Source organism: Aegilops tauschii, chromosome 7 (genome assembly GCF_002575655.3).
Source record: "Aegilops tauschii subsp. strangulata cultivar AL8/78 chromosome 7, Aet v6.0, whole genome shotgun sequence".
NCBI classification, from domain to species: Eukaryota; Viridiplantae; Streptophyta; class Magnoliopsida; order Poales; family Poaceae; genus Aegilops; species Aegilops tauschii.
This window is the reverse complement of record NC_053041.3, coordinates 59795622-59818178: the sequence shown is the minus strand read 5'-3', so window position 1 is coordinate 59818178 and position 22557 is coordinate 59795622. Positions and strand designations below refer to the sequence as shown.

Sequence of the window (22557 nt, the reverse complement as noted above, 5' to 3'; positions counted from 1 at the left end):
GGTCCTAGTTGCGGCCAGTGTTTAGTCCCACCTCGCCAACCAAAGGGCGCTCACACCAGTTTATAAGCCCGTCCCTCTATGCCTTGTTGAGCTTCTCTTGAAGTGAAAATAGATGCCCTTATACAGGGGGAATTTGACCTAAATACACAGTAAATTTCATAGAAATTTACTATGAATTTAGGTTTAATTTTCTCTATAAGCGCATCTATGTTCATTTTTTATATTTATAAAATAAATAAACCTTAATAAAATAAATAAAACTAAATAAACCTTAATAAAATAAAATAAAATAAACTATAGTAACTACAATAAATAAACCTTAATAAATTAAATAAAAATAGCAGCAGTAAAATAAATAAAAATAGCAGCAGTAAAATAAATAAAAATAAAATAATTAAAGTAAAATACATAAGTAATTAGAAATAAAATAAATATGTTTTTTGTTGTAAGTAGAAACAAAACAAAACAAATAAAGCAAAAGAGAAAAAAAAAGAGGAAAAAAATTATGCCACCTACTGGGCCACAACGGCCTGAATACGACTAGAAGCCCATCCATGGGCCAGGATTCAGGCCCGCAGAAGGCCCAGTAGGCCCCACAGGCAAAGAGAACAGTTAGGCCCGAAAGCCTGCAGTTGAGAGGAGTTCGAGAGGGTGGGCGCAGCAGCGCTTATAAACCACTCTCGAGCTCTCTCAACTAGCGAGGTGGGACTAAGCTTTTGACGCGGGGCAGCACAAGGCCTTTGGTCCCGGTTGGTGCCACCAACCAGGACTAAAGGGGGCATTGGTCCCGGTTCGTGGCACCAACCGGGACCAAAGGCCTTTAGTCCCGGTTGGTGCCACGAACCGGGACCAAAGTGTTCCCTATATATACCCCATTGCCACAGCAGAGCACTCCACAGTGCTCTGTTTTTTCTGGCCGGCGAGGGGAGGGCATTTGGGTGCTCTAGCTCACCTCCTATGCACATGAGGTGTTCGATGAAATGTCTGAGCCACACTAGTTAATCTTTGTCCTCTCGAAACTCGACCTCCGAGCTCCATTTTCCCCGATCTCGTCACCAGCACCACCGTGGTGAGCCTCTTGTTCTTATCTTCTTTCTGAATGGAAAAAATTCTTACTTTAGATAGTTACTTGTCTAATTTTGTTACTTTTATTATTCCTTCTTATTACATAGTGCGATGGTTTTGGTATCCGCCCCCGTCGGCCCTCGTCCTGTCTATGATTCGGTTGTGGTATATATTATCTTTTTATAACTATTTGGTTCATTTATTGTTTATGACAAATATACCGACCAACGTGACATAGATTTTATTTATCTTAGAGGTGGTTGAACCGGAAATTCTAACCGACCCTATTGTCGAGAGGTTAAATTTAGTTGAAGAAGAAAACAATTACTTGAAGGAAACAAAATTGAGGAGGAGAAGATGATATTGGAGTTGCATGTTGCGGATGTCGTCGATGATCACAAGATCAAGATGGATGCAATGCGCTTGAAGATTAGAAAGATTAGAAAATATGCCATTCATACCGAGGCTTGGTATCATTATGCCATTGTTACCTTGGTTGCGATTATGATCGCATTTGTTTTCGCATTGAAATGTTTTACATAGTTTCAATGTATGGTTTAATTAATTAGATGCTCTAGAGAGCTATATATATGTTGTTAGATGAGAACTATGTATGTACTTTGGTTCTAATGTGATGATGAACTTCTATTAATTTGGTCACTTAATTATCTATTCATGATGTTCTGTAATGGTTTTCGACACACTTAATTATATATAATGCACGCAGATGAACCGGCAATGGATGTACGGTGACAGACACACCTCCGAGTACATTAAGGGCGTGCATGATTTTCTCGAAGTGGCTGAGGCAAACAAGCAGAATGGTTTTATGTGTTGTCCATGCCCTATATGTGGGAATACGAAGTCTTACTCTGACCGGAAAATCCTTCAAACCCAGCTGCTTTACAAGGGTTTCATGCCACACTATAATGTTTGGACGAGGCACGGAGAAATAGGGGTTATGATGGAAGACGGCGAAGAAGAAGCGGACGATGACAACTATGTGCCCCCTGAATATGGTGATGCTGCAACGGAGGAAGCTGCTGAAGATCAAGAGGAACCAGACGATGTGCCCAATGATGCTGCAAGGGGGGAAGCTGCTGAAGATCAAGAGGAACCAGTGCCCGATGATGATGATCTCCGCCGGGTCATAGTCGATGCAAGGACGCAATGCGAAAGTCAAAAGGAGAAGCTGAAGTTCGATCGCATGTTAGAGGATCACAAAAAAGGGTTGTACCCCAATTGTGAAGATGGCAACACAAAGCTCGGTACCGTACTAGAATTGCTGCAGTGGAAGGCAGAGAATGCTGTGCCTGACAAAGGATTTGAGAAGCTGTTGAAAATATTAAAGAAGAAGCTTCCAAAGGATAACGAATTGCCCGACAGTACATACACATCAAAGAAGGTCGTATGCCCTCTAGGATTGGAGGTGCAGAAGATACATGCATGCCCTAATGACTGCATCCTCTACCGCGGTGCGTACAAGGATCTGAATGCATGCCCGGTATGCGGTGCATTGCGGTATAAGATCAGACGAGATGACCTTGGTGATGTTGACGGCGAGCCCCAGGAAGAGGGTTCCTGCGAAGGTGATGTGGTATGCTCCTATAATACCACGGTTGAAACGTCTGTTCAGAAACGAAGAGCATGCCAAGTTGATGCGATGGCACAGTGAGGACTGTAAGAAAGACGGGAAGTTGAGAGCACCCGCTGACGGGTCGCAGTGGAGAAAAATCGAGAGAAAGTACTGGGCTGAGTTTGCAGCTGACCCAAGGAACGTATGGTTTGGTTTAAGCGCGGATGGCATTAATCCTTTCGGGGAGCAGAGCAGCAATCACAGCACCTGGCCCATGACTCTATGTATGTATAACCTTTCGGAAGTTCATTATGATGCCAGTTCTCATCCAAGGCCCTAAGCAACCCGGCAACGACATTGATGTGTACCTAAGGCCATTAGTTGAAGAACTTTTACAGCTGTGGAATGGAAACGGTGTACGTACGTGGGATGAGCACAAACAGGAGGAATTTAACCTGCACGCGTTGCTGTTTGTAACCATCAATGATTGGCCCGCTCTCAGTAAACTTTCAGGACAGACAAACAAGGGATACCATGCATGCACACACTGTTTAGATGACACTGAAAGTATATACCGGGACAAAAGCAGGAAGAATGTGTACCTGGTCCATCGTCGATTTCTTCCGACCAACCATCAATGTCGAAAGAAAGGCAAGCATTTCAAAGGCGAGGCAGATCACCGGAAGAAGCCCGCCATGCGTACCGGTGATCACGTACTTGCTATGGTCAATGATTTACACGTAATCTTTGGAAATGGTCCCGGCGGACTAGCTGTTCCGAATGACGCTGAGGGACACGCACCCATGTGGAAGAAGAAATCTATATTTTGGGACCTACCCTACTGGAAAGAGCTAGAGGTCCGCTCTTCAATCGACGTGATGCACATGACGAAGAACCTTTGCGTGAACCTGCTAGGCTTCTTGGGCGTGTATGGGAAGACAAAAGATACACCTGAGGCACGGGAGGACCTGCAACGTTTGCACGAAAAAGACGGCATGCCTCCAAAGCAGTATGAAGGTCCTGCCAGCTACGCTCTTACGAAAGAAGAGAAAGAAATCTTCTTTGAATGCCTGCTCAGTATGAAGGTCCCGACTGGCTTCTCGTCGAATATAAAGGGAATAATAAATATGCCAGAGAAAAAGTTCCAGAACCTAAAGTCTCATGACTGCCACGTGATTATGACGCAACTGCTTCCGGTTGCATTGAGGGGGCTTCTAACGGAAAACGTCCGATTAGCCATTGTGAAGCTATGTGCATTCCTCAATGCAATCTCTCAGAAGGTGATCGATCCAGAAATCATACCAAGGCTAAGGAGTGATGTGGCGCAAAGTCTTGTCAGTTTCGAGCTGGTGTTCCCACCATCTAGTCGACGAGATTGTCATTCTGGGGCCCGTATTTCTACATAATATGTTCCCCTTTGAGAGGTTCATGGGAGTCCTAAAGAAATATGTCCGTAACCGCACTAGGCCAGAAGGAAGCATCTCCATGGGCCATCAAACAGAGGATGTCATTGGGTTTTGTGTTGACTTCATTCCTGGCCTTAAGAAGATAGGTCTCCCTAAATCGCGGTATGAGGGGAGACTGACTGGAAAAGGCACGCTTGGAGGGGGGGACTCAATAATATGCAGGGACGAATATTCTTGGTCTGAAGCACACTACACAGTTCTACAGAACTCTACCTTGGTGACCCCGTATGTCGATGAACACAAGAACAGTCTGCGCTCCAAACACCCGGAGCAGTGTGACGACTGGATTACATGTGAACACATCAGGACTTTCAGCAGTTGGTTGGAAACACGTCTCAGAGGTGACACCACTGTTTGTGATGATTTGTACTCGTTGTCCAGGGGACCATCTTCGACTGTATTGACTTACAAAGGATACGAGATAAATGGGAATACATTTTACACGATCGCCCAAGATCAAAAGAGCACCAACCAAAACAGCGGTGTCCGCTTTGATGCAGAAACCGAGAGGGGAAAGGACACATATTATGGTTACATAATGGACATATGGGAACTTGACTACGGACATGATTTTAAGGTCCCTTTGTTTAAGTGCAAATGGGTCAATCTGTCTGGAGGCGGGGTCCAGGTAGACCCACAGTACGGAATGACAAAAGTGGATCCGAACAATCTTGGGTACACTGACGAACCGTTCGTCCTAGCGAATGATGTGGCACAGGTTATCTATGTGAAGGACATGTCTACCAGACCGAGGAAAAGAAAAGATAAGGAAGCGAATACATCATACGATGAGCCAAAGCGGCACATAGTTCTTTCAGGAAAAAGGGACATTGTGGGAGTGGAGGGCAAGACAGACATGTCTGAAGATTATGAAAAGTTTCATGAAATTCCTCCCTTCAAAGTCAAGGCTGACCCAAGCATCCTGATAAACGATGAAGATTATCCATGGTTACGGCGCAATAAGCAAATGACACAAGCGAAGAAAAAGTGAAGACTTTCTCCCGCAACTATTATGATGATACCATGCCAACTTTGTAATAGACGAGTATGATACCATTGTCCGTTTTGTACAAGAAGTGCATCTAGTTTTTGCCGTAACCCTCTCAACTTTCTTGCACATGCTATGTGGATGAAATGATGATACCATGCCAACTTTCAACCTTTTCAGAGTTCATTTGAAATGCTTTTCAATTTTAGGGTCTTATAGCTCAAAATAATTAGTAAATGCATGAAAAATAACAGGCCAAAAATTAAAAATTATGCCACCTACTGGGCCCCCACGGCCTGAATACGATTAGAAACCCATCCATGGGCCAGGATTAAGGCCCGCAAAAGGCCCAGTAGGCCCACAGGCATGTACAGAGAGGTTAGGCCCGTAAGCCTGCTTTAGAGAGGAGCTCGACAGCTCAGGCGCACCGCACCTTATAAACAGGTGCGGCTCTCTCTTAGCTAGCGAGGTGGGACTAAACTCACCACCACGCCGCTGTGCAAGGCCATTGGTCCCGGTTGGTGGCACGAACCGGGACCAATTCCACCCTTTGGTCCCTGTTGGTGCCACGAACCAGTACTAATGAGGCTGTGGCCCCACGAGCACCTTTAGTACCTGTTCGTGGCACGAACCGGTACTAGAGTTTCTTACTAGCTAAGCAGTTTTTTAGTCCCACCTCGCTAGCTGAGAGGCACTAGGAGCGGTTTATAAGCCCTGAGTGTAGAGACGATGAAGAAGAGGCGCAATGCTCACGTTGCTTAGCTTCAAGCCTTGAGGAATAAGGTAGACTACATCGAGCTATGTGCAGTGCAGTCTACACTATTCCGAAAGGCTTGAAGCAAATCAACGCGCATTGCGCCTCTTTTTTATTTTTAATCATTAAAAGCAAAAAGAATTTTCATAAAGAACTTTTTTTGATAGAAGAAAGAATTATCATAAAGTAAAATAAATAAGTAATTAGAAACAAAATAAAATAAAATAAATAAGTTTTTTGTTGTAAGTAGAAACAAAACAAAATAAATATAGCAAAAAAGAAAACAAAAAAATAAATACGGCAAAAAGAATTTTCATAATTAAAGAACTAATGGCACTAATAGAAAGTTTATATTTTTTCTAAAACTAATGGCACTAACAGACAGTTTATAATTTTGCTGACCTAAAAGCAAAAATAATTAAAAAATAAAGCAAAAAACAAAAGAAAATAAATAATGCAAAAAACAGAACCAAAAAACTGGAAAATTTTAAAAAAAACTGCCACCTATTGGGCCACCACGGCATGAATACGACTAGAAACCCAACCTGGGCCAGGATTCAGGCCCGCAGAAGGCCCAATAGGCCCACAGACAGCACAGTGTGACATTAGGCCCGTAAGCCTGCATTTGAGAGGAGCTCGAGAGGGCAGCCGCAGTGGGGATTATAAACCACTTCGAGCCCCTCTCAACTAGCGAGGTGGGACTAAACTTTTGGCCGCGGGCAGCGCAAGGCCTTTGGTCCCGGTTGGTGGCACCAACCGGGACCAATGCCCCCCCTTTAGTCCTGGTTGGTGCCACCAACCGGGACCAAAGGCCGCCGCTTCCCGCCCTTTGGGCTGCGGAAAAGGGACCTTTGGTCCCGGTTGGTGGCACCAACCGGGACTAAAGGGGGGGCATTGGTCCCGGTTGGTGCCACCAACCGGGACCAAAGGTGTGCCTATATAAGCCAACACTTGGGAAATTTTCAGATACCTCGCCAGTTGCCCCCGACGCCGCCAGGCTGCCCGTGCACGCCGTCGCCACCAGCTCCTCGTTGCCGTCGCCCCGCGCCCTTGCCTCGACGGGTCGCCGCCCGGTGCTCGTCGCCGTCGCCCTGCCCCCACGCGCCGCCCCGCGTCGTGCTCCCCTGCTCGCGCGCGCCGCCTCGGCGCCCCGAGCCCCCCTGCCCGGCCCGCGCGTGCTCGCCGGCGCCCTCGCCGCGCCTGCCCCGTCCCGCCCCCGCGCTCCGGCGCCCTCGCCGCCCCCGCCGTCGCCATCGCCCTAGCCGCCCCCGTAGTTAATTGTTTTTTGATCATATATATATATATATATATATATAATGTATATGTGTATGTATGTGGCTATATGTTTTTTTTATTTTTATTAGTTTAATTTTTTTGTTCATATGTGATGTATATGTGTATGTGGCTATAATGTATATGTGAACAGAAAAAATTTGTATGTATGTAGATGTTCAAAATGTATGAATATATATGTCAAAAATGTTTTTTTGTTCATAGAAAGTTTTTTGTTCATATATAGAAATTTTTTATATATAACAATGGATATATATTCGATATATATGAGAAATGATGATCCACATGGAAAAGTTTTATATACGCAAAAGTTACAATTTTAGAAAAGTTTTATATATCTAGCTAGGAAGGGAAGAAGAAGAAAAAGAAGGATAGGAAAGAAGAAAATAAGAAGAGAAAAGAAAGAAGAAGAGGAGAGGAAGAAGAACAAAGGAATAGAGGAGAAGAAGAAAAAAGAAGAAAAAGAAGAGGAGAAGAACAAAGGAATAGAGGAGAAGAAGAAAAAAATAGAATAGAAAAAATAGAAAAAATTCTATTTTTTCTTTTTCTCCTCTATTCCTTTCTTCTTCTCCTCTTTTTTTCTTTTTTTTCTTCAATCCTCTCCTCTATTCCTTTCTTCTTCTCCTCTTTTTATGTCTTCTTCGTTTTGTTATGTTTTATCGGGTCTGTCGTCGTCGATATATACCCCTCCCGATAACTTCAACACGAGGGGGATAACTTCAACACGAGGGGGGGTCGATATACCCCCTCCCTGATAACATTATTTTCCCGTGTATATATGTCGTCGTTGTCGATATAACCCCCTTCTGATAACTTCAACACGTGGGGGGGGGGGGTCGATATACCCCCTCCCCGATAACATTATTTTCCCGTGTATGTATGTTGTCGTTGTCGATATTACCCTCTCCCGATAACTTCAACACGAGGGGGGGTAACTTCAATACGAGGGGGGTCGATATACCCCCTCCTTGATAACATTATTTTCCCGTGTATGTATGTCGTCGTTGTCGATATAAAACCCCCTCCCGATAACTTCAACACGTGGGGGGTCGATATACCCCCTCCTCGATAACATTATTTTCCCGTGTATGTATGTCGTCGTTGTCGATATATATAACTCCCTCCCAGATAACTTCGACATGATGGACGGTTGATATGTATACCCCCTCTCGACCGTGATAACTTATACCACGGGAGCACCCCCCGGCCCTCTCGCTCGACCAAAACTCTCGAGGACACCCAAACCCTAGAAAAAACGATGTCGGTCTCCTACCCCCTCCCGCCGCGCCCCTACCCTTGAAGCGTTGCCTAGGCCACCCCAAACCCGGAATAAGCTAGGTCGATGTTTGCACTAATATATCCACCTGCTGTCATGTTTGTGTAATAATTGCCATGTTGTAATATTTGCAGAAACAATGGAGCACGGACGAGATGAGCAAGCAGATGAGGTGTTGGGGGACATAATCTTAGCCGGAGGTGATATCTTGCCGTATCTTAACGACAATGATGGTCTGGAAGAACAGGGTGAAGAAGCAGGCTACGGTGATCGAAGAGTGGAGGAGGAAAGACATGACGGTGACCCAATGCTGGTGCAAGAAGGAGCCCGTGGTGACGGCTCCGGTGACCGAACAGAGTCTGGCCAGGTAAATATATTAGTTAAGCCTGTGCTGACTAGCTAATTGATGCATTCATTGTTTTGGTATGTACACATATTAATTAACACTCGTCTTTCTTCCTTTTTCTAGCCCTCCGGATCGAGCACAACTGCGGTAAAGAGACGAGGCCCGAAGAGAAAGTTGCGCTCGGATGAAAGGTTTGAGATCACAGCAATCGCGCGCGACGGCCAACCGATTGAACCCCTCCGGACAAAGGATGCTTTTGCTGCTCAGTGCGGGGTTCTAGTTAGGGACAAGATCCGGATCAGCATCCGCCAATGGTATAAGCCTAAGAAGGAAGACCCTGAGGTGTCTTATGTCAATGATATGCAGAAAGATGATCTTTGGACTGAGCTGAAGGCAAATTTCACCCTACCGCCAGAGGAGGATCCGGAGAAGCCAGTTATAGAGCAATTAATCAAGTCTCGGGCTCTTAAGAAGATGGCAGACCTATTCAGGAGGTGGAAGAATGAGCTGAAAACGTTTGTCGACAAAGAAGAGACACCAGAATTCATCGGCCGGTATGAGAAGATCAGAGATCACTGGCCCGCATTTGTGGCCCACAAGACATCGGAAAAGAGTAAGAAGATGTCAGCGACAAACAAGAAGAATGCTGCGAAGAAGAAGCTTCACCATCGCACGGGGTCAGGTGGCTACCTCAAAGCCCGGCCTAAGTGGGCCAAGTCTGAGAGGGATCTGCTTGATAAAGGGATCGAACCAGAGACAATGAACTGGCCAGACCGTTGCCGGACTTGGTTCTTCGGGGCTGCCGGAACCTTGGACCCTGTATCAGGGAGGTGTCGTTGGACGGACGAGCAACTTGCAATACCCGTCAAGAAGCTTAAGCACTATATCGATGCAGCGCGGGAAGGGACGTTCGTTCCAGACAGAGAGAACGACGAGCTCACCATCGCCCTCGGGAATCAACCGGTTTTCAAAAGTTCTAAACCATCCCAAAACTAGAAATGAGCTATGTAGTGCCGGCCGAAACGTACACAACGTGAAAGTGTTGTGCTCGCACGATCGCTAACCAGCGATCCGCACGCCAAATAGGATCCCCGATCTGGGGCTCCTCTTCATGCGAGGGTTCCCTAGGTTTCACTATAAGCGAGACATAGGGGAGCCCGCACAAAATAGAAGTTCCATAATTTCAGTTGGGCTTGTATGGCGCTTTCTTGTATTCAATGGACATGCGGTCAGGCCAATCCTTATTTGTTTATGTCCGAATGTTTTTCCCATTTTGGTTTCCGTTTGACCAGCGGGCCGTCATTGTTCTCGTCGTAGCAGCCACTTCTGGTGTCCTTCCCTGACACCTCGATACTCCCTAGTCGCCAACCCGTGAGTACGCATGGGCTAGCCTATTTTTACTTTTTCTATAGATGTTAATGAATTATAGTCTTATTAAGATTTTTTGCATGCAATATTTCTAAGATATGATTTTGTAAATAATAATTATAATACAATTTTCAGTATTGCAAACATTGAACATTTCATCTTCACTACCATTTCAAAAAAGGATACATATTCTTTCATGATCGTGTAATTATCATATATCTATGTTTCACATAATTATGTTGGACTAATGTTGTATTGTATTGTTATATTTTTAATGGTTGGTTGATCTATACTCAAACTATATATAAATGTAAGAAAAATATAGTACGCAACAACATGGCAATATTCACCAATATCTTCATCAGTATATTTACTAACTGAGTGTCCTAGAGCCCAAAATTATTAGGTAACATACTCTAAAATGGATTTTTTTATCGAAGACAAAAATATAATATTTTTTTCATTAATAGTGTAATCTGAAATCTTGTGTGCTTGCCACACCCTTTTTGTAAAACCCAATGACACTAATGTATCATGATATCGTGTAGAAACCCCAAGCTTTAGAGAAATGTACTTCTAGATATGTAATCCCAAACATTGCACCATATCATAAAATATATTTCTAAAACCCAGTGACACTAATGTATCATGATATCGTGTAGAAACCCCAGGCTTCAGAGAGAATGTACTTGTAGATATATAATCCCAAACTTTACACCATATTATAAAATATTTTTATTCGTATGTTACACGAAAGACTAATGCACATGCACACTTTTTATCTACTCTTTATTATTTCACATCAATAAGTAATTATATTCCGTAAGCCGCAAAAATATTGCTTGACTTGAATGTTACATATATGTGGACATTTGTCTGTTGGAAAATTCCATATTTGTTTTCATATTTAACGGAGGGAATTCATTTTTTAGTGTCTTGGCTGTTTGAAGCTAGGGAGATAAAAATTTCAATCTGCATTAATAACACCACCAATATTATTTTACTCATGCCCAATTTAATTAGAAAAATGGACAACCTCCCATTATCTTAATTATTCATATACAATATAAATTATAAGGAAAATTATTGGCTTGTGCAAAACATGTGTGTACTTTTTTAAATTCATATTAGGCCCATTTGTGTTTTCTTTATTTAAAGCATGCCGAGTGTGTCGTGTGTTGGGGAACGTAGTAATTTCAAAAAAATTCCTATGCACACACAGGATCATGGTGATGCATACAAATCTCATAGATGCATATACGGTTGAAAAACATCCCAAAGAAGCCGAGGCCAACTTGCTACAATCGTTGGTATTAAATCAAAACAAAGATATAATACTCTTTCCTTACAACTTCAAGTGAGTGTTACTGTCTTGTGCATATTCGGTTTCCCTTATTAGTCCAGGTTATGGTAATGTAATTGATGACTTATGCATGCATGCGCAGCTTCCACTATATTCTCCTAGAGATTAAGCTTGAGCCGGGAGTAGTAACCGTCTTAGACTCGAGACGAAAAGATCCCCAGGACTATGCGAACATGACTCAAATGCTCCAGAAGTAAGTCAAATCGATCATTATCCACCATATCAACAACTTTGTTCATTTCCTGATATCAAGTAATTGTTTTCTTTGTCTGGCAGGGTTTGGAGAAAATTCACCTCAAAAGCTCCGGGACTGCCGAAGAAGCTGCAATTTAATCACCCGAAAGTAAATACTATAGTAGCATGTTCCGCGCATCTCCTAGTGATTCAAGCGGTAGTTTCATCAATACCATTTAGCATGCTTGCTTATCAGTTTGATTGACCTCTATTTCTTGTAAAGTGGTTGTGGCAGGAACCCGGGAATAATTACTGTGGATACTACGTTTGTGAGTCCATCCGTTACCATACATGCGAGCGGGGATACACTGAAGAACAATATAAAGTGCGTAAGCAATAATATTCACAATTTTATTTTATTACCATCATTTGTGTTGAGTTTCATTTATTCATATATATATATGTATTGACCCCCTTCTTCAAATTAGATCTTTCAGATGCGTGATGAACTCCTAGCACCAGATCGTATGCGAGGAATTCAAGAGGAATTGGCGGCATTCTTTCTTGACCACGTGATCGCTGAAAACGGAGAATACTATGTGGACCCTGTGTTCCTACAATATAATTAGGAGATTGTATTGTAAGAGATAATTATTGTATATATGTAGCCGGTAGTGTCGGATAGATATACGAGAACTTGTTGTTCGACCAATATCTCGGAGAAGGAGAGGTGGTCGATATCACTTCGCTCTGTATGCATATGTTCATGACGATCTTCTGTTTCCTTCATTTGATTACTAGCTAGCGTGTCTACTCCTCTCCATACGTATATAGTACGTAGCGTCGACCAAGCACGGAGATAAGAGAGGACACTTCTCCCTATTAATTAGCTAGCTAACACAATATATGAAACACCTAAATTAACCCCCAAAACCCCAAAACCACCCCCTTTAAAAAAAAAAAACCTCAGCTCCTGCCAGGTGCTGACGCGTGGATGCCTATTGGTCCCGGTTGGTGGCACCAACCGGGACCAAAGGCCCTCCTGCCTGGGCTCCCCGCACCGGCCACGTGGACGGCCTTTAGTCCCGGTTCGTGTAAGAACCGGGACTAAAGGGCTAGGACATTAGTAACGACCCTTTAGTCCCGGTTCCAGAACCGGGACTAAAGGCCCTTATGAACCGGGGTAAAAGCCCCTTTTCCTACTAGTGTCGTACAACATAACCAGCATCATCTATTTGCCGATGGTGCCAGTCGATGACATTGTAGCATCGACAATGTTGAAGTGCCGAGGCCACGCAACTTTGCTGGCATTGCAGTCGATGCCATGGCAGCACTATGGGCCACCACTGCACATGACATGACCGCAACACCCGGTGATGTTCGACAACACAGGTCGTAGTGGCACTGCTGCGAGCCCATCTCTTCGTAAACAGCGGCATTTCTGCGAGCCCGCTTCTTCTCGATCGTGGCACCGGCCTCGTACCAGTGACACTTCCCCGCGCATCTGGTGAGCTCTTGGCAAGCACCTGTCCTCATCCCTTGCAGCAGTAGGCGACTTAGGGGCTTCCGTAGTGATTTTATGGGACACTCTCGTAGCACGATGCGACCGCAGCACGCAATGACGCTCCACAACACCAGCCGCAGCATCGCTGGTGATATGCAAACAGCACCACTGTTGTGAGACCGCCTCTTCACAGCCCATGATTCTGTTTGGTGAGACCAGGAGTTGAGAATTGGTCGGAGTTCAGCCTAGCTCTATTAAAACTGAGGTGAGACAGTTTATGGCCATAAATTTGATGTGACATATATTTGGTTAAAATTCGACAAGATCACAATCAGGTAATACAATCCAGTGCATAAATTTTATGTAGCATAAAGCACGCATTTGGAAAAATGAAACGGGGGAAGTAGATAACCAAAAGGGCATATAGGAATTCCCTACACAACCTTGCTGAAAAGGAACAATTACACTCGCTGAAAACTGATGAAATGTTCATGTACCTTTATGCTACGCTACACCACTCTGCTTTTCAAATTCTCTAAACAGGCAGTCCATAACTCACCACCTGTCTTTCTATTTTTATTGCTACTGAGGCTTCTTTGTAAAACTCTTGCACATTAATAAATTACGGCTGTGTGCGTCATGATAATGGAGAGGCCAGGGCTATCCACTTTTTTGACAAAAAAATCACCAACCGTAGGAAGTAGGGCAATTATCTACATGGCAGAAACATATACGTCAAGAGCTATGACTAACTCCCAAGTCTGTTGAAAGCATAGCCACACAGATAAAACATCAAGTTTCCACAATGAAAGGCTTAAGCATTCGATTACATGATCCCATTAAGGTCACCAAATGACTTAAAAGTGCACACCATCATATACTAATTAAGTCCACACAATAACATATTATTAGTAGGATAAAGATGAGCAGAACCAGCCATGTCGGTTGATCACAAAAGCCTAACAGATTGTATCACCAATGCATAAATTTAATGTAGCATAGAGCACACATTTGGACACATGAATGGAGGAGGTAGATGACCAAATGGGCATATAGAAATTCCCTACACAACCTTGCTGAAAAGGGAAAATTACGCTCACTGAAAATTGATGAAATGCTCATGTACCTTTATGCTACGCTAGACCACTCTGCCTTTGAATTCTCTAAACAGATAGTCCATGACTCACCACCTGTCTTTTTATTTTTATTTCTACTGAGGCTTGTTTGTAAAACTTTTGCATGTTAATAAATTACAGCTGTGTGCGTCATGATAATGGAGAGGCCAGGGCTATCAACTTTCTGAAAAAAAATTCACCACCTGTAGGAAGTAGGGCAATTATCTACATGGCACAAAATATACGTGCAGAGCTATGATTAACTCCCAAGTCAGTTGAAAGCATAGCCACACAGATAAAACATCAAGTTTCCACAATGGAAGGTTTAAGCATTCGATTACATGAACCCATTATTGTCACCAAGTGACTTAAAAGTGCACACCATCATATACTAATTAAGTCCACACAATAACATATTAGTAAGATAAAGATGAGCAGAACCCAGGCTTGTTGGTTGACCACAAAAGACTAAAAAAATCCTGCTGGGTTGATCATATAGCTTCAGGAGGAAAAAACCATGTCAGGCCCCACTGACCAGCTTGGCGTTGCGGTACTGCAGGACTCCTTGAAAGTAATGGCATGATCGTCCCATTTCTCACGTTGTATATGCCAGCGTCCCGAAGAGGTTCTGCAGAAGACTCTGGACAAGGATAATCACAGATGAAGTAGATGCAGTCCTCCTGGGATCCACTGCATTCTCCAGCAGGCAGGGACTTCGAACTTTGCTTTCCAACAAAGACAGCATGGCCACCCAAATCACTCACCGTTCTCCACTGACCAGGGTTAGTGCGCAAGTCTGCCTCAAGGACGTTAAATCCAACAGTGTGAGAATTCCTAAAACCCTGTGAGTGTGTAAATCTTTGCACCATCAGCAGCCTACCACCACATTCCAGTAAATACTGGCTGAGTCCATAAAGCACCTTCTTAGACAGGTATTGAGGCATTCCACAATCACCACCAGAGTCAATTACGCATTTCATCTTTGGATAAGTACCAAGGTTCTCACCAAAATCAACGACGAAAAGCTTGAAAAATCCAGATACCACGTACAGCCTTCCATCCAAGAATGCAAGGTCCACTAATGTTGGTGGCTCCCCCAGTGCAGTACGTATACCTCTGAATGAGTAAGTGGTGGCAGGTGGTTGAACGACACAAAGATCAACAGAATAACAATTGCCGATGATCACCGCAGCAACAAGGGACTTGGGTGATGATTCCAGCGGCGAGGGCGCCACTAACTTATAGGAAACTGGATCATCAGTATATTCAGCATGGTTATCTATCTCGCGCTGCCAAACACTTGCAAGATTAGGAAGCTCCAGTGTGCTCTTGCAAAAAGGGTTCAGCAATGAACACGCACCATCACAGCTTATGAGGAATAGCCTGTTATCAATGGAGCCGTGCCAACGAGCACCATCTGGTAGAGGCATGCGGTGAACCTCACTGCCTGGGATGCTGAGGAAGGTTCCATCGGTGAGGGTGAGCCAAGGGAATGGGAGGGGAAGATTCTGCAACATACTATTAGAGCGCCATGGCTGACAGACTGCTCTCAGACGAACACGGTCAGCTAGGGAATCCAGGCGCTTTAGGACAAGGCCCAGGAGTTCGGTAGGAAGATCTGACCAAGGTCCAAACTGTGCAGCCTTCATGATGCAAGTATATTAGAGGCCGTCACAATAAGAAAATTGTAATGCATAATTGCATATGCTTGCTGAACTACTCTAATACCTAAGGCCGTCACAAAGAAATAGAGATGACGAGGAAAATAGCAAAAACAATCTATTAGAGGAGAAACAAACTACTCCATCCGAACATATGCTTCTTTAACTTCAAATCAATTATAAACCGGAAAAGCTCCTTCGCATTCGCTCGTCGCAGCGATCGAATCTATCAACAGCGAAAAGTCCAGGGACAGGTTTCTTCTTATAGCGTATAGGGACCCACCACGTACATGCAAAGTCCAGCGATCGCATACAAGTGTTGATGCCCACCCATTAAACAACATATAATCTCTCCCCCCTGATTTTCAGGGGGGGCCCACGACAATTACCCCATAACCCTTCATTTAATCATCTAAAAAACTGTTGGCCACTTTCCAAATCGGGAATACCCGGCCGGTCGGAAATCGCGCATTGGGACGAGCGCGCGCGAGTTAGCAACGCCCATTATAAACATATGCTTCTTGAACTTGGTAACAGATGCAAAAGCATGCAGCAAAGCACCATCTATTTATTTTATTTTGATGGAAGAAAACACCATTTATTTGTTATGGTAAATAAAGCAAAGCTGACTTAAGATGCATGACTAAAAAAATGATGATCATGTCCTCTGATACCATCAACAGCAGCATAATTCATTATCATGAGTATAGTGAACTAACAAGGAATTTTGTTCTTAATTTCTCATGTGGAATTGCCTAACTTCAGTGAGCTACTCACAGTAGTCCTCTTTCTTTTAGATGAGAAATCCAGAGAGTGTTCTTTTAAATAAGAAGGTATATGTTGAACAAATAACATTTTATTCATATATATGGTCAAGCGAGTGGAAATCGGAGCTAAGTATGCACATATTACTGAAGATTTATATTTTTCACAACACCAGTATGCAGCTCGGATCAGCAAGAAATAGAAATAAGTTAAGTAGAGCTTCAATCGGGAAAATAGTGGTGCCAATTGTTTCTCAAGAAGATGCCGTGGTCGATTCAAAAAATAAAAAACATGCTGAGATGAACATCGGAGGCAAGTATTGCAAAACATTTTTAATTTTAGATCAGGTAAAAAAACTCTATTTGCAAGATTAGATCAAGTGAAGAAACAATTTCAGATCGACCGTCTTTATTAAAAAGAAAAAAAATGGTTAGGCGAAGTTGCGATCTGGAACAATAACAAAACGTTAACAACCCACCTACCCCCAATCATGCCCCCGTTAACAGATGCAAACGCATGCAGCAAAGAAGTGCGCATCGGATCCAAGTATCCATACACGTTTGCAGTTTTTAGACCAGAGTCGGACAATACAGATCTACCAAAAGCCCTAACTCGAGATAATGAGATGTACCTTTGAGAACTTAGTGCCCTGGTCGGCGAGAGACGGGGAGGAGTGGAAGCCGCCAGCAGAGGCTTGTGTGTCGCCGGGGATTGGACCCTGGCCATGCGTGGGAAGGGGAGAAGCCATGGAGAGTCCTCTGCGAGCAGGGGTTTTGATTTGGGAACGAAAGGACGGGCCTCCTATATATTCATTGTCAACAGCTGGAGCGACTTTATTGAGCCGTTACTCGTATTGTGCCACGTTTTGGGGGACCAATTTGAACACTTCTAAATAAAATAAAAAAATTTAACACCTTTTTATTTACATATTAACAAATTCTTGCGAGGCCAAAAATGCAGCAATACTATTATTTTACCGCCAATGTGAATTGGCGAACGTTCTAAATATTGGGACAAATCCAAACTTATCGGATGCCGTCCAATCACCATCCCAAGATTGCAATCTGAGGGAACAATGAGTGATCATGGGACCGTTAGCGCTTTAATACGATCACGATTTATAGGAATAGTGTGGGCCTAATGCACCATTTATACGTCTCATTTTAACACAACTTTATTTACGTATTATCATTTTATTGCGAGACTAAAATGGCGCAAACTAAAATGACGGTAAGAAGATTATATTACTGCAAATATTAATTGGCCAACGTTTCAAATATTGGGACAGATCTGGACGCATCGAATGTTCATATCACGATTGCAATCTCTACACCTAAAGGGGGAGTTGATAGTCGCTTCACCTCCCACCAATCTCTCGGAAACCCCGATATGATGCCCGTGAGAGCCACCCGGGTGGCCTTTCACTGAAGCTCCAGCCAAGTTGGCCCATCCCATTTGACACGTGCGCACGTTTTTATTTCTCATTTTTCTATGTTTCTTTTTTTCGTTTCACTTTTTCTATGATTAAACTATTATCTTATACTTGGTATACTATCCAAACTTTCCTAAAAAAATCAAACCAAATCGGCACTTTCCCAAAACAACGTCATGCATTAATCTATACTCCTAAAGTGGGAGTTGGTAGCATCGCCTTACCTCCCACCAACCCCTCGGCAAACCTGATATGACGCCCGCGGGCGTTATACAGGCGACCTTTCGCTGTAGCTTCAGCCAAGTTGGCCCGGCCATTTTTCTCTACTCCTAAAGAGAGAGTTGGTAGAGTCTCCTCCCCTCCCACCAACCCCTCGGCAAAACCGACATGACGCCTGCGAGCGTCATACAGGTGACCTTTCGTTGAAGCTCCAGCCAAGGTTGCCCAACACATTTGACGCCTATTTTTACATTTCCTTTATTTCTATGTTTCATTTTCGGCTTCCTATTTTTTCTGTTTTATTTTTTTCATGGCCAACCTATTATTTTCTGCTCAGCATAATATCAGAATCGGCACTTTCCCCAAAAAAATCATACCAAATCAACACTTCCCCAGAACAACGCCATACTCAATCAAATCAAATCTTAAGAAAATCTCAACTAAATCCAAACTTTCCTTGCATTACACTACTCATACCCAATCAAATCAAATCTTACCAAAACATGAACTATAATCAAAGTTGGATCGGCCCATCTCTACTCCTAAACGAGAGTTGGTAGCGTCGCCTCATCTCCCACCAACCTCTCGGCAAATCTGATATGACGCTTCATATAGTTGACCTTTCGCTGAAACTTCAACCAAGTTGGTCCGGGCCCATTTGGCGTGTGCGCGCATTTTTTTATGTTTTATTTTTGGTTTCCTTTTTTTCAGTTTCATTTTTTCTATGATCAGCCGATTATTTTATGGTCGGCATACTTTCAGAATCAGCACTCTAGAAAAAATCAAACTAAATCAGCACTTTCTCAAAACTACAACATGCATTAACTCGATAAAATCAAACCTTAACAAAATCTCAACAAAATCCAAACTTTTCTTGCATTCTGCTACTCATATCCAATCAAATCAAATCTTATCAAAACATCAACTATAATCAAAGTTGGGCCAGCCTATTTGAAGCATGCGCGGATTCTTTTTTTCCCTATGTTTCATTATTTTTGTTTTCTTTTTTCTGTTTCATTTTTCTATGACCAAGCTATTATTTTTTGATTGGAATACTATCAGAATGGACACTTTCACCAAACAAAATCCAACTAAATCGGCACTTTCCCAAAACAATGTCATGCATTAACTCAATCAAATCAAACCTTAACAAAATCTCAACTAAATCCAAACTTTCCTTGCCCTCCACTCCTCATACCCAAATCAAATCAAATCTTACCAAAACATCAACTTTATAATAAAAACTTGCCTTGCTTTCTTCTATCCATACTCAAATCAAATTAAATCTCAACAAAATCTAAAATATAGTGGATGCCTCTATTAATAAACCTCTGTTGTCCCTACTATTAAATGATAGTCTGTATGTCGTGTTCGTTTCCGCTTCGCTTCGTAACACCACATAAGGGTTGAAAAACACCCTCTCGTTTGATCCCACCAGTGTGCAAATAAAAAGAGTTAAAACCACAATATTGGGAACCCACACACGCATATCGACTCCACTCTCAATTCCTTTAGCAGCCTATCTCCAATCAACACCTTCGTAAATTTTAAAATATTTATCTTGTCATTTGCATGATGTATGTATACTACTCTATATCAATTGCTCCAGAACTTGGTTTTTTAATATGTTAGAGATATTCATGTAATACTTGCAGTTTTTTAACATGATTTGTTTCCCGAGGCGTATTTGTCTAACAGTGTTGCCCCACATGTTCCCCCACTTTGATTTATGAGGGATGACAGCTTCAATCATAGTTAGGGGAAATGGAAATTTAGTTTCATATGTTCTCAACAGGGAAAAGGGGTAATAATATACAAATGATGGATGGGCAATTGCATGCTAAATTACTAGAATTTTTACTGTAATCTGAATGTCATGGGCCTGCACGATGTTTTCCGGCTCAATGTATCCCGTTGCTTCAACATATTTCCCGACAGATTGTTGAAATCTGGGGAAGAGGAGGAAGAGCAGCAATTGTTTGAGGAAGAGTAGCAGGTGGAGCACTTGGGGAAGGAAACATATCAACACAACACTATAATGGCCAGGTGGTTCATGGTGTTGTAGAAGGGAAGAGTCTTCCAAGAAATAAGATGGAAAAAAACTAAAGCGTCCAAGTGGTCCATGCTATTGGAGAATAGGAAAAATAGGAAGAGTATTCTAGAAAATAAGTAGGAACAGAACTAAAGCTGGCGAGGAATGAGGAAGAAGATGCGTTGCTGATGAACACATTGATGTTGATGTGGTGTTGGTTGGTCCCAACAAAATGGGTTGGCGAAGAGCCTAGGAATAGGTGATCTGTAGGGGAGGATGAGGAAGAGAAGAACGACAAGCGTCCCTTCTAGTGGTGAATGGTGTGTGGGCTGCAGATGGAGCTTATTAGTGACTAGGGATATATTCAGGTTGCCACTGGCCTCCCATGTCAATGTGTCTATGCATTTTTCATTAGCATGTGGCAACTCACCGACATTTAGCTTGTATATGAGAAAATAATGAATGTTTAGGGGACCGTTGACGTGTTAATAGGATCACAATTTACGGAAATATTATGGGCATAATGCACCATTTGTATGTCTCATTTTAACACTTTCTTATTTACATATTACCATTTTATTGCAAGATCAAAATGGAGGTAATACTATTATATTTGTTTAAACAACATAGCTTTATTATTTAACGGTGTTTGGGCAGATCGTCCAAGACACATTCGCCCACATGGGCAGGTACATCCGACTCCCACTCCATACAGTGTTCAGGTACACACATACGGTCAAGACTAGCCAGCTCGTGAGCAACAGAGTTTGCACTACGCCTAGTTACATACAGAGATAGAGAATTTAGAGAACCAAAGCTTCAGTTGTTATTCCAAGTCCTCAATAACAGCCGCATACGCCGAGGAATCCACCTTGCGCAAGTCCAGAGCCTCAGCCAGAAGTTGCAAATATGTTTCAGACTCCACCCGAACCGGGCCTAGTTCTGCAGTAGTACTGACTACCTGGGACTTTCTCAAAAACAAGTCGGTCCGTCGCTCACGAATAAAACAAATCACACCACCCCCGCGGATGAAAAAAACCGCCTCGCGGCTCGGACGTACGATATGTATAAATAGTGTGCGTCCCAGGGCGGGTCACTTTTACAAATATGACCATCATGCCCTTGCTAACGAGGGGTATCGGATAATTTGGGTCATCCATGTGTTTTAAGGGGGTGTACTCAAGTAGATACGAATATAGAATTGTCTATAGTTCCTTCTAATGATTGTGCCAGCGGCTGGCATACATGTCGGCAAAAAAGGGCCTCTCTTGGTCGTAGTTCATGCTGGCGTAAGTGCTAATGATCGGCTCATGTGCCAGCACACACAAAAACCTCCTCTCATGACCATAGTTGGTGCATCTCGGCCGTAGATCATGCCGGCACATATGCAGACATACAAAAATTCACATCTCTGCCATAGTTCATCCATCTATCTCGAGCACCTCCTTTTGCTTCTTCTCAAACCAACCTCTTCTCTTTGGCGACATCTGGCTCAAGTCTATATATCATCATGATCTCCACTTCTTTCGATATCTTTCCAAGCTCAACTCGTTGGCTTTGGTCTTGGCCATCGATTTCCACATCACCTTTATACCCTTGGATGTCGTGTTCGTAGGTGTATTCTTGGCCCTGGTCGTGAACGTCCATGTCCTCTGGCCCTTCGTCGCGGCCGTCTTGGATTCGGGTCTCGTCTTCGTCGTACACTTGGCCGCCCTCGTTGGTCACACCCTCCATGAAATCATTGTAGTAGGCTGGGTTTTCATGCACTAGTAGAAAACAGGGCTTTGGTTCGGGCCTGGCCAGCCCATTAGTCCCGGTTCAGTCAAGAACCGGGACCTATGGGGGGCATACGTCCCGGTTCGTGAGCCCAGGGGGACGGCCGGGGCCTCATGGGTATTGGTCTCGGTTCGTCTGGACCCATTTGTCCCGGTTCCTGGCATGAACCGGGACCAATGGGCCTCGCTCATGGCCCACATCCATTGGTCCCGGTTCGTGGCTCGAACCGGGACAGAAGGCGGGGCTTTAGTCCCGGTTCCAGCCACGAACCGGGACAAATGAGTTGCCTATATATAGCCCATCGCCGCGGCAGAGCACTCCACAGTGCTCTGTTTTTTCTGGCCGGCGAGGGGAGGGCATTTGGGTGCTCTAGCTCACCTCCTA

The 22557-nt window shown here is 43.5% G+C and overlaps 1 protein-coding gene across 1 annotated transcript; it reads right to left on the bottom strand.

The window, feature by feature from the left end:
• Window positions 1-14779: 14779 nt before the first annotated feature.
• LOC109763750 (F-box protein At2g26160-like) lies at window positions 14780-15937 on the bottom strand. The gene has a single exon (XM_020322613.3). It carries the CDS (start codon window positions 15935-15937, stop codon window positions 14780-14782), a length of 1158 nt encoding a protein of 385 aa, XP_020178202.3.
• Between the last annotated feature and the right edge of the window lie 6620 nt (window positions 15938-22557).

Bases quoted from the DNA above. Each gene is read 5' to 3' on its own strand.
- LOC109763750 (XM_020322613.3), bottom strand. From the start codon at position 15,937: ATGAAGGCTGCACAGTTTGGACCTTGGTCAGATCTTCCTACCGAACTC.